This window comes from Rhincodon typus, chromosome 8 (genome assembly GCF_021869965.1).
Source record: "Rhincodon typus isolate 14 chromosome 8, sRhiTyp1.1, whole genome shotgun sequence".
In the NCBI taxonomy this organism is placed as follows: Eukaryota; Metazoa; Chordata; class Chondrichthyes; order Orectolobiformes; family Rhincodontidae; genus Rhincodon; species Rhincodon typus.
Window position 1 is genome coordinate 39,270,904 of NC_063339.1, and position 18,113 is coordinate 39,289,016.

The 18,113-nt window shown below is 38.0% G+C and overlaps 1 protein-coding gene across 8 annotated transcripts in view; it reads left to right on the plus strand.

Moving 5' to 3' along the window:
* cep170bb (centrosomal protein 170Bb) overlaps positions 1-18,113 on the plus strand; it is an 81,608-nt gene that overhangs the window by 30,139 nt on the left and 33,356 nt on the right. For all 8 annotated transcript variants that reach the window (XM_048600231.1, XM_048600232.1, XM_048600239.1 and 5 more), the window contains exons 8-11: positions 8,175-8,657; positions 11,135-11,919; positions 15,199-15,393; positions 17,974-18,094. In XM_048600231.1, the coding sequence (XP_048456188.1) occupies positions 8,175-8,657; positions 11,135-11,919; positions 15,199-15,393; positions 17,974-18,094 (1,584 nt within the window). The remainder of the gene's footprint in view (positions 1-8,174; positions 8,658-11,134; positions 11,920-15,198; positions 15,394-17,973; positions 18,095-18,113) is intronic.

The window sequence follows — 18,113 nt, forward strand, 5'->3', positions numbered from 1 at the left end:
TCGCCAAGGCAGATGGTGATAGTTGAATCAATGAGATCCTGAAATAAAAGGCTAGCCTAACAGTGACCACATCGATAACCACTGTTATTGCTGTAAGAACCACATGGTTCACTGCTGTCCTTCAAGGAAGGAGATATGCTGGCCCTGCCTGGTCTGGCCTACGTGTGACTCCAAATCCACAGCAATGTGGTTGACTCTTCGCTGCCGTCTGAAATGGCCCTAGCAAACCACATGATTAAAGAGGCAATAAGTGCTGGCCAGACGGTGACGTTCACATTGCCATGAAAAATTTTTTTACAATATCTGCCTGCCATAAATCTGACAGTATCAACATTTTATCCATTAATATTACACAGGTTCTCCCAGGCATTTAACTGTGCTTTCTTGAAAGTAATGTATTTAGGTCTCAGTTCAAATGAATTTGAGCATTTTTAAAAAAAAAACCTTCAGAAAGCACAGCAAGATCCATCTATCTCTAATTTTGAAATTCAAATCCAAAAGTATATTATATATTGTGCCTCTTTCATTACATTATTATTTGTTATCCCCCTGCTTCTTGGACAGTGTATAGGAATAACTAGATACCCCTTTTCTCTTGTATTATCTTAGCTCGTAAAGATGTCAATTTTTTTCTCCCTCTCTCTCTTGTCTCCATCCCAATACATTAATACTAAACATTAAGCAGGCGAATTTGGAAACATATAGAAGCAGATTTTTCTTCAATTGCGTAATGACTACAGCAGAGAATGAGGCCATTTGGCCCATTGTTGTCTGCATTGATCCATAAATGAGCAATTCACTTTGTTCCAGATTCCTCTCTTCCCTCCTTAATCTTGAACGTTCTTCCTTTTCAGGTAACAGTCTAGTTTCCTTTTGCATGCTTTGGTTGAAACAGCCTCCATCACATTCTCAGGCACAGCATTCCAGACAGTAACCACTTCCTGCGTGAGAAATGTTTTCCTTGTATTGCCTTTGCTTCTTTGTCCGAGCACTTTAAATCTATACCTTGTTGTTCTCAATTATTTCATGAATGGACACAGATTTCCCCACATCCACTCTGTCCAAACCAGACGCCTCATGATTTTGAATATGTGTATCAAATTACCTCTCAGCCTTCTCTCCTCCAAAGAAAACAGTCTGAACTTTTCCAAGTTACCTTCATAACTGAAGTTCCTCATTCCTGGAAACGTTCACCTAATGCCTTCGGCACTCTCTCACATATCTTGGCAAACTTCCTAAAGTGTGGTGTGATGCCCAGAACTAGATGCATTACTCCAGCTGACACTGCACTTGCGTTTTATACGAGCACAGCATAACGTCCTTGCTCTTGAATTCCATGCCTCTATTAATAAAGCTGAGGATACAGTAAGCACAATGATAAATGCTATAGCGCCATCTCTTTGAGCTTCCTTTCTAAAGGTTGCCCTTGAATAATGACCTTTTTAGTTAATGGGTAAACTTGTGTACATTAAACACAGTTCTACCATCATCCACTGTATCTATATAAACATGTGCAATGTTGTAATCTGGTAAATATTTCTACTGGAGAACAATTGTACAGTGTATACTGAATACGTTATTTACAAATTTTAGTTAAATTTTGTTTAGTTCTTCTTTCGTGTCTCAGCCTAGTGGAATTCAACTTGATCATTGTGCCAGCATTCATGGACTTCATCAATAGAATGCTTTTTCAGTGATGTAACTGTCACTGCGACAAAAACAGCATTTAATCTGTAAATGTCTAAATTAAATAAATGGCCAGATGTCTCTTTCTGATGATCAAAAGTCTTGGTGACAAGACACGTAGTTAACATACTACTCTGCTGTCATTTGTGCCATTAAATCATTTGCATTCATCACTTGAAAAATGCTTGCCCAAAATACAGTAACGCTGGTGACATTGCAATCGGTACAATAGTTGAACATAAGAACAGGAGTAGGCCATTCAGTCCCTCGAGCCTGTTCCGCCATTCAGTGAGACCATGACTGATCTGTGGCCTAACTCCAAATAACTACCTTTGGCTCATATCCCTTAATACTTAATGAAAACTTATATGTATCAGGTTTCAAATTAAAAACTGATCCAGCATCAACTGCTGTTTATTGAAGAGAATTCCAAACCTCCATCACCTTTTTTGTGTAGAAGTGCTTCCTAACATCTCTCTTGGATGGTCTAGCTCTAATTTTTAGACCAATCAGCCTAGTTTTAGAATCTGCAACCAGTGGAAATAGTTTGTCTCTATCTACGCTGTCTTTTCCTATTAGTATCTTGATGATTTTCTTCAGATCATCCTTTAATGTTCTAACTTCTTGAGAAAACCGACCTAATTTGTATATTCTGTCCTCATAATCTGACCCCTGAAGTCCAGGTATCATTCTTGTAAACCTACATTGTATTCCCTTGAAGGCTAATATATCCTTCCTAAGATCTGCTCAGTACTGCAAGACGGGTCTAACCAGGGTTTTGTATTGCTGCAAGGATACTTTCACATCCTTGTACTTCTGTCTCTTATTAAAAGGCTAGCATCCTTTTAGCCACCTTCATTATTTTCTGCACCTATTCATGCATTTTAACAATCTGTGCCCTCACCCCCAAGTCTCTTTGGACATCCACTGTATTTCATTTCGTACAATGTAGAAAGTATCCATAGCCATCCTATTTTCAGTTCAAAACAGATATCCTCACACTTGCGTACATTGAACTCTATCTGCCACAGTTCTGCCCATTCACTTGGTCTGTCAATGTTCCTTTACAATTTTATGCTATTGTCCATAATCTCTAAGGTTCTGCTTAACTTGGTGTCATCAGCAAATTTGGATATATGACTTTTGATGCCAATTTCCAAGTTGTTAATAATTGAGGCCTGAACACAGATCCTTGTGGAACACCATTGGCTACATCCTGCCAATTTGAGTATTTACCCATTATCCGTATTTTCTGTCACCTGCCACACAATCAATTTCCAGGCCATTGTCAGTAAATTGCCTGCAATTCTGTGGGTTTCTATGTCAGTTAACAGTCTCTTATGCTTTCTGGAAGCCCATACACACAATATCCATAAACATTCCCCTGACCACCACCTTAGTCACCTCTCCAAAGTTCCATTAAGCTTGTTAGGCATGAATCCGTACTGGTTCTCCCTGATTAACTGAAAATTCTCAAGGTGTTCTACGTTCTTGATGTAGACTCCAACAATTTCACCACCACTGATGATAGGCTAACTGGTTTGTAACTTCCTTGTTTTCTTGTTTCACCCTTTTTTAAAAAGTGGAGTGACAACATGCAATTCTCCAATTCAGAGGGACAACTCCTGTACGTAGGCAGTTCTGAAAGATTAAAGCCTGTGCAACGTGCTCCCCTCCTTTAACGTCCTCGGATCAAAACCGAGAATGGGACATTAGATTGTTTGTTCAATTTCTGAATGAAAGTTGAACCCATAAATTCTGCTTCAGAGGTGACTGTTACCACTGAACCAAATTCATACTATTGTAAACTGTATGGAAGTTTAGATTCGATTTGGTTTTCAGGGCTGAAGATCATCCTCACAAATTTACTATGCAGAATTGTATAAATTTAAATGCACCACATAGAATTTCTTTGAACGTTAATTTCTAACAGCCTACCATGATTTCTACACAGGGCCTCTCCTCCTACCTTCCCTGCACCCCTCCAAGGTTCTTCTCCTGGGACCTTCTATGGTGTAGGTGCTCTAAAATGAAAGAGTCTGGATATAATTCTTCCCATGATAGACATCTTAATTCAGCTCAATGGACTTTTTATTCTAATCAAAAATATAGTATGTATAGAAATGTCATTCAAAGTAGGCAATGCCTCATCGACAGGTTTTTTAGCAGCCTGTTTGGACGTGTTGTGACACATCTCGATGGCCAGCATGTCTTGATAAGAGGCATGAATTGGACCTCCTGCCCCAGAGATGGGGAAGCTATCGCTCTGCCATAGACCATTATAGACAGTCTGTTGATTCTGCTTTTGTGGATCTAGTGATCATTAAGCCTATTGAATGTTTGCTTATTATCTGTTGTCATAATTCAATGTTGAGCAAACAGTTTGTCTTCCACATGCATATCTAAGGTGCATGTAGTTAATTATATCATTTTGAGAGAGTTTAATGGATACAGTTTTTATTATTTTGAGAATAATAAACTCTAGGTATACAGTGTATATTTTTTAATGAGAACATCTGTTTTTCAAACAAACATACTGAAAATTATTTTTTGATTAGTTGATGAGGCTAGCAAAATAGCCATTATAATTTCAGTAATTTATATAACTAGATCTATAGGGGTGTCTATTTCTGGTTGGTTATTTTTTTAAAATGTATGTCAAAAATGTTTTGTTTGGAGTGGTTGTGGTTTCCTATTATTTAAGTGGTTTTAGGGCTACAAGTTACTTGTGGATTTTCTTTCAACCAAAAGCAGTTAAAGCCAAATTTTCTTTTTTAGAAGACTGTGTTTCACAATTTTTTTGCAATTTTAGCTGTAAATGAATTTCTACTTTCAATTATTTTTAAAATTGCTTTCATGCTAATAATATCAAAATATTTTAAGATACTAAAATAGCATTTTGATACCTGACATTTGAAATCCTAGTTACATTTTCAATGCAAGTATGACCAAATGGATGTACTGGTGGAATTCCGTTTGTTGGGCAAGCATCTTAAATAGAATAATCCGACAAGAGTGAGGAATTTCAGAAATTTCATGTGTGTTTCCTAAATGTATTGAAATAGCATTGTGGGCGATTATGAATAATATAAATGAGTCAAAATTGCTTTGCATACATTGGAAAATTTGCACCAAATACAGAGACAACTAATTGTCGTAATGTTTGTGCACACCATTTTAAAGGTAAATTTTCATGGTATCCCTGAATGTGTGTTCAGCAGTACTGTTGTCAATGATCTGATTCATATGTAAAGTTTGTTGCAGTGTTTAAGGGTTTTTGGCAGGGGGACAGAAGGAAGAACGTTTTTTATGCAGAATGCAGTAATGGTCTGGAACTTGGTGACTTTGCGTGTGGCGGAAGGGATGAGTGATTTTTCAAACAAAATTGGCTAGGCACTTGACTGGAATAAACATAGAGGACCACAGGGATAAGGCGGGAGAATGATACTGATTGCCACCTCTCTATAGAGCAATGCAAGGCCTTGATGGGATGGGATGAATTGCCTTTTTGTGTCACAACAGAATCCCTACAGTGTGGAAGCAGGCCATTCGGCCCATTGATTCCATACTGACCCTCTGAAGAGCTTCCCACCCAGAACCACCCCTACCCTATCCCTGTAACCCTGCATTTCCCATGGCTAATCCACGTCGCCTGCATGTCCCTGGACACCATTTAGCATGACCAATCCACCTAACCTATGCATCTTTGGATTGCAGGAGAAAACCGGAGCACCTGGAGGAAACCCACGCAGACACAGGGAGAATGTGCAAACTCTACACAGACAGTCATCCGAGGGTGGAATCGAACCTGGGCCCCTGGTGCTAACCACTGAGGCACCATACCGCCCCTAATAACTTTAAGACTCTTACAAAATTACGTTAAAATGCAATGCACACTTCTCAACTTCATTTTTAAAAGGGGTATAGAAACACTGCAAAAATTATTCAGAAACGTCATACCAGACTGAGGGCATATACTTATCAGATAAAGGCAAACAGGCTGGGTGGTTTTCTCTTTGTTTATGAGATTGGGGACTGCCTTAGTTTTGGTCCAATAATAAATCCAATGGAAAATTTAAGGGAAATCTAACTGAGGAGTGGTCAGATATGGAGTATGCCACCATAAAGAGGCAAATGGTAGAGATGTGTTTAAGCTAGACAGACGCAAGAAAGGAATAGAAGGATATTTGATGGGGTTTGGTGAATATGAGTTAACAGGAGGCTCATGTGAAACATGAGGGCTTGCATGGACCAGCTGGGCTGAATTACTTGCTTTTGTGCTTGTATTCTGTAATTTTTGTAGTCGCTCAATAATAAGTAAAAGGAATGACCTGGAGTGTGCATTAGTAATGATGGTGTTTGCCATTACCATTCTACTGAAATTGACAACTTCGTGAGTTTGCACATGCGCAGAATAATTGTGGAAATACAAAAGTTGCTTTTGGTAATACCACACTTCTCCAGGGAATGTGCTTTGAGACACTCTGGATGGCAATTAATGGAAAATCAATGAATTGATGAGAACTTCAACCCTTCTATTGTTAATATTGCTTTAAAACTTATGAAAATGGATCACTTTATTTAATGAGATGTAACTGGATGTTCAAAGGTGTTCTGTACTCAGTTCAGATCACTTGTGAATAACTCACTAACCCAGAAAAGCTAATTTTACATTTGTGAAACATCAAATTTCTACACAATGATAATTCCAAGTACAGTACTTATAAAACAAGTCATAAATGTTAATTTATATTGTTATTTTAGTTTCTATTTAAATTCAATCATCATTGTTTATTTTTTCCCCACTGAGAGTTTAAATTAAAAGTGACAGTTAACTACTTTTAACTTCCTATTTTCACTTCCTCTGGGAATAATTGCACGTGATCGACCAGTTAAAAATAACCCAATGATAAACACATCCTGTTAGGTACAAAGGTGAATGCTGAACATATTATACACATTATGTTGTGATAAACACAGCTGTCCTTTTGAATGTGTTGTGATGCCAGAAACAAATGTTAACTATAACCTAAGCAGATCACTATGCCAATTGACATTGCATCCCAGTTCATTTCATAGACATTCGACACGCTTATTGTCCAACTCTGTGTTGCTCTTGGAGTCAGCAATTGTCAATGGGAGTTTTTGAGTCAGACCTATGTTTTTTGTAAGCTTAGGACTCAACCATTCTGTTGCTGTTTATGTTGGCCTGTAATCCTCAACCCTGTGTAAACGTCAATTCTCCAAACCCCTCTACTTATCACTTCCTCCTCATTCTCCTGTGATTAAGTTTTTAGTGCTTTGTTTCAACATGCATTCATTGATGCCACTGCAATACATTTTGACATAATGAATGTAGAAAGCATACTATTTGAATGACAAGTAAAAAGCAGAAAATGGTGGTTAAACTCAGTGGATCTGGCAGCATCTATGGAGAGAGAAACAAGAATTAATGTTTCAAGTTTAATATGATTCTTCTGCAGAACTGTGTTCTGAGTTCCACGGAAGAGTCAGGTCATTTTGGACTTGAAATGTTCACTCTGTTTCTCTCTCTCCACAAATACTGTCAGGCTTGCTGTATTTCTCCAGCAGTTGCTATTTTTACTTTCAGATCTTCAGCATCACAGTATTTTGTGATTGTCTGTTTCAGTTTGGTCATCTTTTAGAAGTTTGTAGTATCAAGGGGATTGGAGGAGTAAAATCCAGAAAGTAGGTTCTGTACAGAGGGTGAGAGATGGGAAGAACTGGTCGATCACGTGCAATTATTCCCAGAGGATGTGAAAATAGGAAGTTAAAAGTAGTTTAACTTTCACTTTTAATTTAAACTCTCAGTGGGGAAAAAATAAACAATGATGATTGAATTTAAATAGAAACTAAAATAACAATATAAATTAACATTTATGACTTGTTTTATAAGTGCTGTACTTGGAATTATCATTGTATAGAAATTTGATATTTCACGAATGTAAAATTAGCTTTTCTGGGTTAGTGAGTTATTCACAAGTGATCTGAACTGAGTACAGGACACCTTTGAACATCCAGTTACATTTCATTGATTTTAATGGATCACTTTATTTAATGTGGCATGGTGGCTCAGTGGTTAACACTGCTGCCTCACAGTGTCAGAGACCCGGGTTTGATTCCACCCTTGAGCGATTGTCTGTGTGGAGTTTGCACATTCTCCCCATGGGTTTCCTATGAGTGCCCCAGTCTCCTCCCACAGCCCTAAAATGTGCCAGTTAAGTGGATTGGCCATGCCAAATTGCCCATAGTGTCCAGGGATGTGCAGGCTAGGTGGATTAGCCATGGAAAATGCAGGGTGACAGGGTGTTAGGATTGATAAGTGAGTCCGTGTGGGATGCTGTCTAGAGGGTCGATGTGACTTACTGGGCCGAAATAGCCTGCTTCCGCACCGAAGAGGTTCTTTGACTCTATGAAAACCTTTGCTACGTGGGAAATTAATTTACGTTTATTTATTCATTCTGTAGATAATTCCAAGGATGTGCCAAGAAGTGACCAGGAAATCAATGGGAACATTTCAGATTATAAAGACTTTGGAGAAAAATCTGTTTATTCGTTTCGAAGAGAGCCCAGCTATTTTGAAATTCCAACGAAAGAATTTCAACAGCCATCCAAGCCCCCAGACTGCGAGGTTCACGAAATTCCAACAAAGGATACAGATACAATCCAGTCCCCACGAGTTCAGAGTCATGCTTCTTTCACGATTGAATTTGATGACTGTAGCCCAGGCAAAATGAAAATAAAGGACCATGTGACCAAATTTCCATCGAGACAAAGAAAGGCACAACAAGTAGAGAAAGTACCTGTGCAAGGGGATGTACTGTCAGCAGAAAATAAAGTAGTTGACTGGCTGGTTCAGAATGATCCGAGCCTCCTATTGAAAAGGCAGGCTCAAAGGGATGAATACAGCACCAAAAGTGACCACCAGATTCACATAAAGACTTTGAAAGGTATTGTGTCTCTTTTCTTATGTTGACCCTCATAAGAGTTTAAAGTACATCTTGCATTCAAATACCAATAGGATGTTTGTTTTTAGATATATTAATCACAGATGTGTCTGAAGCAGGTGCAACTTAAACCTGAGTCTCCTGGCTCAGAGGTAGCGACACTATCACTGTGCCATGAGAGCCCTAGGTTTTTGTTTTTATGATAATTCATTCATCTTTTTAAAATCAAAAATATTACCATACTGTTGCTTTGAATGTAGATATTCTCCCAGTTCTCCACTGCAGAGAATTCCCAGAGAAATTGTGGTTATTTGCAGAGTTTGCCCATTTTTTTGTTTACAAAACATCCAGTGAAGATTCAGGGGAGTTACTGGAAATTTGACCTTTTGGTTATTTTGAGGTAATTTTACTGATTTATAGAGAAACCTGCCACATCTTTTTCTTTCAATGTTACTCCATAGTGTGTTGAATTTGTTTGCCAAAGTTTACTTGCGGATGCTTAGCTACTGTTACAAATTACACTTTTGCAAAGAAAGTGGCTTAGTAAGGAAACATATTGATGAAATAAAATCAGAAATTGCTGGAAAAACTCAGTATGTCTGGCTGCATCTGTGTGGAGAAAGCATTGTTAAATGTTTCAGGTCCAATGACCCTTATTCAGAACACACATCGATGAAGTTTAAAATCAGAGAAAGTGAAAATTTTGCACGTTGCAAACGGAGTAGAAGTAAACTGTAACAACTACAGTTGAGACTGAGTAAATATTTATTCTTCAGTCACGTCGTCTTGTTATGTGCAGGTGATTAATAACTTAGCGATTCAGATATTCCGTGTTGTTCATACAATTGGCAGTCTCTCTTGGTAAGTAAGTAATACAAAACTTTCAGACATTTACAACAGAAGCCTGTTACCAAATATGAATAACATAAGAAGCAATATTGTTTGTCAGCTTGACTTTTAAAGTTCACAGAAACCTTCCCTAGTTTGACTCCATTTTTAACAAGGTACTTTTGAAGTCTGTTTCTTACTATAGCTGAAGTGCACATTCTAGCTGAAGGTGGCTCAGTGGGTTCGCTGCTTTTCAGTGATCAGGTTCACTACAAAAGTCTGATAAATAAGGCTCTCTCAGAAAACAAGCTATTTCACGCCACGGCTTTTCTGTAAACAATGTTCTGCTTCAGCCAATTAGGTCAGATGACATTGAGTTAATGAGTTGAAAAGCTATATCTGTCCATCTCTATTGATTGTCACTTAGGCAACAGTCAGTGGCTAATGACTAATGTGGTATAAGGATGTAAGTGTTAATATTAATCTGTGTGCAGTTTATCAGAGTCTAAATTAATTTGGTCTCTTTTTAAACTGCTACCACACAAAGTATTGATTTCTGTTTGGGTTGCAAGTGGGAACATGTGCTGGACCGTACTAGTTTGGACAGGATAAAATCGTGCTCATGTTCTGTGCAGCTCATGTGTGTAAGCCCAAACGACACAACTTATGCAAATAAACAAAATCAACCCGTTTTCTCAGTCTTGATTCATTTAATGGCTGAACCTGAACTTTCTTCAGGAACACGAAGAGGAGAAGAATTCCCAGTCAATTAAATATTCTGTGGCTGACTGATTTACTTTTTTGTTAACGCTAATTTTAGTCATTGCAGTCTTCAGTCACATACTTACTGTATTAGAGTAGAATGCACTTGTATGACTTCAGTCGACTGCTGGCCTTGTATAACATGGGTAGATAAATCGATGAATCGATCAAATTGATTCAAATCTACTCACCGCTGTGCAGTTAAAATGATTAGATGTTAAATTAAAATTTTGGTTTGGGACATAGAGTACCTGAGATCTGGGCATAAAGTCAAGATCAACCCTGATTGGAAGAAATTGGCAGAAACTCTGATCTGGAGACAATGACCAGTTTTGTGGGAAATTGCTTGTGATGAAGGGACTTTTAAAACATCTTAAAAAGTCACCAGAATTCCAACTTGGAAGTGTTTATAGGAACAATTCAGAATATAAAATTCAATGAGTTTTTGTACTAGTTAATTGTGTCCTTGCTACATTCTACTGTCATCGGGGCAGAAATCTTGTGGAAACTCCATTTCTGTATTTGTAAGGTATGAAAAGAAGAATAATTCATTGTAAAGACACCATTCACTAAAGTTGTAGCAATATTCTTTCAAAGATTAGTTTCTCATCGACATGCCAGCTTATGCAACCTTTTCGTTTTTGGGCTTTCATCTACTCTAAGGTAAATGCATATGTAGGATTGGCCTTTTTTTTTGTTGTCATATATTTCCACAACTCATTTTTGTAACCACTATAGTTTACTTTATTGAAGATATTTTATCAAACACAACTTTCAAAGTGATTTATTATGATCTGAGGATCTCCTTTCCATTCTAATGACAATATTTGAATCTATTAAAACAGCTTCTCATTAACTAGAAGTAAATTATTTTTCTGTATCATTATTAGGTTGTAGACATGAAGATGGTACACAGAGTGATTCAGAAGATCAAGTTGCATCTAAGCAGCAGAAAGAAAAGGGTTCTGCTCTGGAATCAGAACCGGAGCAATTCCAAAATTACAGTAATGAAACCTCCAAACTCTGTCAGGTCCAGCACGAGGGCCAAGATATGCCCATTGGTCAACAAGCTTTTGTTATTGAATTCTTTGATGATAATCCTCGCAAACGTAGAGCACACTCTTTCACTCAAAATGCAAATGCTATGCAGACCGATTCTTATGTTGCCCTTCGAGCTAAACTAGAAAAACGCAAAGGTACTTCTGCATCTGAGAAAGGGTCAGTACAACAGGTCCAATCTCTGGTCCAATCAAGCAAGACTACAACTAGTTCATCAGCTCCCCAGAGGTCTAATTCACTAAAGAGAGAAAAGACAGAAGAGCGATTAAGTACCTCTGCTACTTCGAGCTCCAAAGGTTTACTTCGAAGTTTTGGGAGCGTAGGCCGAAAGAGTAAGCTCAGCCAAGAGTTTGCTGCTGAACTGTTGAAAGAAACTACAAAAAGTATTACTGTTGTAGACAAATCTCCAGAGTGTCTCCCAGTGACAATTGCACAAGTGACAGTAGCACCCTCTATACTGGCAACAGCACTACCACAAGTATCATCTCCAACAACTTCAACAAAACCAGCCTCCAAACAGGGCGATCAAGATAGCCTGAGTGATACAGGTACATATACCATTGAAACGGATACACAGGACAAAGAGGTTGAAGAAGCTCGTAAAATGATAGACCAGGTAAGAAATGAAGATGTCTCTTGACCATATTGCTGGAAGAGAATATGAAATGTTCCAGCATGAAACATGTTATTGTATCCTTTTGCAAATGTAACTTAGTTTTTCACGGTTATCCTGCTTCCTGCTTCATGCTTTGGAATTGCCAGGGAAAGCATTTATATGTGGGAATTTTTCATAAACTGATCTTCCAAAGCTTGATGATGTTTCATATCAGTGATAAGACCAATGAGGAATACTGCCCCTGATCTATTTTCTGAGTCGTGACGCTGTCTGAGCAATTCCATCAACACCCATTGTGCTAGGGGTCAGTTAGGTCGCTCGGCCAGACGGCTGGTTTGCAATGTCGAGTGACACTAGCAGTGTGGGTTCAATTCCTGTACTGTCTGAAGTTACCATAACGGTCCCACCTTCTCAACTGTGTCCCTCACCCTGAGGTGCAGTGTCCCTCAGGTTAAATGCACCACCAGTCATTTCTGTGTAATGAGAGAGCAGCTCTAAGGTCCTCTAGGATTATGGCAACTTTACATTATCCCTGTTCAGGAAGTGGATTTAGACTGTCACAAACTGATGGGGACTGGTCAGCATTTGCTGATAACTTGAATAATTTTTTTGCTTGTTTGCTGAATGTGAACAGTGGTGAAAATATCACAATTATTCTTTCTGTTCAGTTGCTGGTGGGTTGCATTCTTGAACTGTTGCAGTCTTCATGGCAATGGTGCACCTACAATGGTGAAATAAGGGAAAACAGCCTATTCTCTGAGCAATAATGAATGAACCGTTATGTTTATTTACTTTAGGATGGTGTGCCTTTTGGATAACAAGTGATTATCATCCCCTGCTTAACCCTGTTTTCCAATTTTGGTGGCAGAGGCTGGCAAATCCAGTTGAAATGCTGCCACATGTCAAGTGCGAGGCTATAACTAGGTAATGAGCTGTAAGTTGTTCTGGCAGATTCGTCAAACAGCTCATTCATCAGTAGCTGGTGATTGGTAGCATTTTCTTTTCATTTGGAATCGGTCCAGATCAAGATGAATTGAAATGAAAGGACAAATTTTTATTTTATCTGCCTTTCCCTCTGGTATTGTCCTGTGCTCTATGCCTTCTCCAAAAGAGAAGAAAGGTCAAATAACTTTCCAAACCTGTCTCTAATCATTCTGTGTAACGAGCTGCTAGTTTTTCAACAAATGTTTCCTACCCTTCCCTTTCTCCTTCCAGCAGGAGAGATCATGTGAGCATTGTTCAGAAAACTGGAATGACATAAGATCAGAAAGTTGAGAGATTTCAGGCTTCAACTCCAGCCTTCTTGTTTCATAACACAGCCTTTACAATAGTCAGCATACTGACACTGTTGAGCGACGCATGCTGTTTTTAGTGACACAATATTTTGAAAAAAAGACTTCTTGTTCTGCTGACAGTTGCCATGTGGCAGGAAAGGCTCAGAGGATTTTGAAAATTATAGGATTTGTTGACAATACCTATTTGTACAGTTATGCATGAGTAGTATTGTGAAACTTAATTAACCTATCCCTCTGCCCTGCTTCTTGCTCTCAGTTCATTAGCAATATCCCAGTTCCTTCACTGGCAGTTTGTTTCAGAGTTTTCTAAATTGAGAACTGCAAAACATGTGAATTAGCTTCTTAAAAATTCCAGTAGAAATGTAATTCTTTAGATAATTGGATGATCAAAACTGGATCACCCTATGCACACAAATGGATTCGGTTAATTACCACAACAGGTACAATTATTATCGAGGCAGCAATGTTAAGGTGTATGTTCATACAACACAGCTAACCAGTGCCTAACTGTCTGTCCCATTTGCTTTCTGAGGTTTGTTCTTGTTTTCTGCTGTGCAATGCATACTCAACTTTTTAATTAACTTCACACTGTCCTTCCACACAAAGCATTGTTTGGAGAAGAAAAATATTTAATAAATCACACAGCAAATGCATCTACCAAACAGTATAAGCAGAATGATTGTGTATAAACAAGCAAGAATAAGAGAAACTAGCAAGATCTCTATGTTTAGTCACATCTCACTGCATAGTAGTGAGAAAATGCCTGTTTCCTTGAAAAGGCTATTCACATCTCTTCAACTTTGTGTAGGACTCCAGCTTTAACATTTGTCATGTACCCATACCACAAAATTTAACTTCAATTTAATTTTATAGCTGAACAGCACGATTAAATAGATCGTCAAGAAAGCACAATGAACTATACAGCCTAGTTCAAAATTTATTCCATATTTACAGTAACAGTATCCTAAATTTCCACACATGGCTGTATGTATAACCGACACAAGAATATTGTAGGTCACTTGAAACAAGAAAGCGACAGCCTAGTGGTATTATTAATGGATTGTTAATGCAGAGACTTGGGTAATGTTCTGGAGATCTGGGTTTGAATCCTCCCATGGCAGACGGTGGAATTTGAATTCAATAAAAATCTGGAATTAACAATCGAATGATGGCCATGAATCCATTGTCAAATGTTGGAAAAACCCATCTAATTCACTAAAGTCCTTTTAGGGAGGGCAACTGCCATCCTTATCTGGTCTGGCCTACATGTGACTCCAACCCACAGCAATGTAGTTGACTCTTAACTGCCCTCTGGGATGAGCAAAAAATGTTGGCCTAGCCAGTGACACCCTTGTCCCATGAATGAATAAAAAAAATTGTGCAAATAAGTGCCTTATGATGTTATGGGCTAGGTGATGCCATTGTTGTACTGTAATTCTGCCTAATGAAAACTGTGTAGTGAAGCCTGGGGCTACAATAACTATCTAGGCCAAAATTAGTAATGCAAACTCTTTCATATATAAAGGGATGGTGAATGCAATTCTGAGATTTTATGGATAAATTGATATTGGGTAGAATTGTTGAAGATAATGAAATAAAATCAGAAGATTGGTGAAAATTTTAATCATTGATTTTGTGGATGTTTTGAGATATTTTAAATTTAGAGCTATGTAACTGCAGATTCTGAAAAGTATTGGTAGTGAGAGTGGATGAGTATTTTGTAATCGTTTTGCATCCAAACAGTTGGCCTGACCAGTAATATTTCAGTTTAAACATTTAGGGTATATTTTCATTACAAAAAAATGGAAGTATGAATTCAGAATGACTGTTGTACAAACTTATAAAAAATTATTATATTCCTAAAATAATACAATACACTGTGTATTCTTTATGATTGATTGATCTCTCTGTCTACAATGTTATCACTTTGCTTGCTTGAAATGCTTAGTGGCTTAATAAATCTTTCTAAAAAATTTCTAACCAGGTATTTGGTGTTTTTGAATCGCCGGACTTTTCTCGGATTAACACTGAAATTTATAGACCTGTGATAAATGATGAAAGCTATCCTGCAGTAAAGAATGAACATATTGTGTGCAACCAGAATGCTAGCACTTACCAGCAAGCTGCTTCATTACAGGCATATCATACAACCATTAGTGGCTCAGATACAGTGGCACAGGTAATGGATAATAAAATTACTACTAGTTCATTTTTGGATATGTAGCCATTAAACTAATGATTACCATGTAATGATTGAATAGGGAGACATCAAAGATTTCAAAGCTAATGTATCTATAACACTTAAATATTTAACGTATAATACTCTTGTCATCTTTACAGGAAAGCCAGACAATGTTGTTGCCATTATAACAAGGTGTTTTGCCTGGCATCTGGGTTTTCAAACATTTATTCCTTAATTATGACCATCAAAACAGATTAACAACACATTGTCAGATTTGTTGTTTTTGGGATTATGTGCAAATTTACCACTGATTTGTTTATGAACCAACAGCAGCAGCCTACTTATGGAAACCTTTAATGTATGAAAGCATGTTGAGGCACTCCATAAAAAGTGCATTTAAAAAGAAAATAAAAGCTCAGAGTAGATGGTTTTTAAGGCCTTTCTTGGAGGAAGGCTAACAATGTTTAGAGAGGGAGTCCTGGAGCCTGGGGTCTACACAGTGTCCAGTAGTGGGAGAAAACTAAAGGGGAAATGCACAGGGACAGGTTATGTTTCTGGGAGAACAGAAAATAATGTAGATCGATGAAGAGCAGTGATAAGTGAGTGTGAGTTGCTTTGGGATAATAAATGGAAGCAGAGTTTAGGATGGTACAATAATGTAGAATATTAATATAGAAATGAAGGAGAAGTGGATGAAGGTTTTGGCAAGATATGGGTTGAGGTAAAGCAGTCGGTGATGATCTTACAGAGATGGAAGTAGGTGACCTTTGACAGTGGAGAAGGCATGGAGCCTCATAACTGTCTGCAGTTCAATGTGATTGCAGGCAGTCATATCCACAGGAGTGAATATCTGTAGTAAAGTTGTGGGGAAATGGTGGGTTTGATAGGGGTGTTATCACTGGATGAGTGCCCCATTATTGGTGTGGGGACATCGATTCAAATCTGCTGTGGCAGATGGCGAAATTTAAATTCATTTGATAAACCTGGAATTGAAAAAGAAACTGGTTCAACCACTGTCAATTGTCATTAAAAAAAATAATTCTGGTTCACTAATGCCATTCAGAGAAGGAAATAATTTTATGAATCTTACCTGATCTGGCTCCCCTGTGTCTGCAGTCCTACAGTCATGTGGTTGATTCTTAACTATCCTCTGAAATAACCCAAGCAAGCAACTCCGTTTGAAGGCAGTTAGGAATGAGTAATAAATGGTATCGTTGATTACAAGGCGTATATTCCATCAAAGAATGAAGAAAAAGAAAACATTAGTGTAGAACAAAATAAAGATATTTCTTCTCCATTAGTTTTATTTCCCTTTGGACACCTGCACCCTACCTCACATCCATGGGCAGTGAATTCCCGTCTACAGGTCTGTTGCCACCTTCCCTTTGCAGCTCACCCCATCATTTACCTGACCCTTGCTTCCTCCCCATGTCCTTATAGGCTAGCTCATTCCTCCCCTCTCCTTCCCTTACATGCCTGCTCATCTCTGCGGTTCTCCCACTTCCCCCCACCGACCTTTTAACATCTCATTTATTTTTGCTGTAGCCTCTCCTTCCCCTTCTCTGCCTTCTCAATATGCACCACCAACCCCCCAAAAATTAATTTTCTTTTCTTGATCCTCTGAAGTTCAATTTCCTACATTTTAAATTTCTCTTATTTTTCAATACTCTATTTCTGAGATTATTTTACATCTAATAGGTAGTCAGCAATGGACCTTGTAGTAACCATCTCATGTTTTACTTCCTTTAGTGTATTGGCATTGGTTTTGTCATATCCTTCCCTCAACCAGTGCTCATTACTTAAAGATGTGATCTGACCATTCTCTTATCATGTTTTGCGACCCTAAAGCACTGACTGTCATTTCTTGTAACTTCTTGTTAGCTCCTCATTTGTACAGGCACCTACGTACTCACCCCCTGATGCCTCCAATGTTTGTGCCTTTCTGTGCTCATCCCTAATGTCACTTGTTCATGCAAATCTTTCATGTGTCTTGTGCCTGTGCATCAGCTCGGAAAGGTCTTTACAGTTATGCCTAAAAGTTTTTGTGCGGTTTATGCCAGTTTTTATATATATATATATATATATTTATTTATTTATATGTGCTGTTTTTGAAAAAAATCTCTTCATCTACAGCATTTTTTTGTATTTTTGTGTGCTTCCTTATAACATGTGATTCATTTGTATGAGAAATTGATAGGTGTTTACAGTTGCATTTTGTTAAAGATTGTGCATAAATACTAGCTAGCTTCAAATTTTAGTTTTCATTCATGGAGGGCTATAATCCGAAACAATGTGTGTTTTTCACACTTTCCTCAAGTCCCAATTGTTAATACTGATTTCTACCTGTTTTGCACTGTTTTGTTTTTACATCGTAGAATATGCTAAGTATCAGCAACGTTCTGAGATCTTGCCAAAATAAAATTGCCATGAACTTTGATGACATTATTCCATTTCAAGAAATTCTTGATCCTGTATGAATAAAAATCTGATGTAATCACAAATCCCTTTTTCTCATGCAAACTTCTGTATAGAAACCTTAAAGTAAATGTATTATTTTCTCTCGATACAAACATCTAGATGCGTCCAGGTGGTCCTATATCCCAAGGGACTCAAAAATGGGTCTCGAGATGGGCAAGTCTTGCTGATGGCTATAATGGTGCTGGGCCCATTAGTACGCTGCATGACCTTCAACAGGGGAGTGAGTATTAAATTTGGCA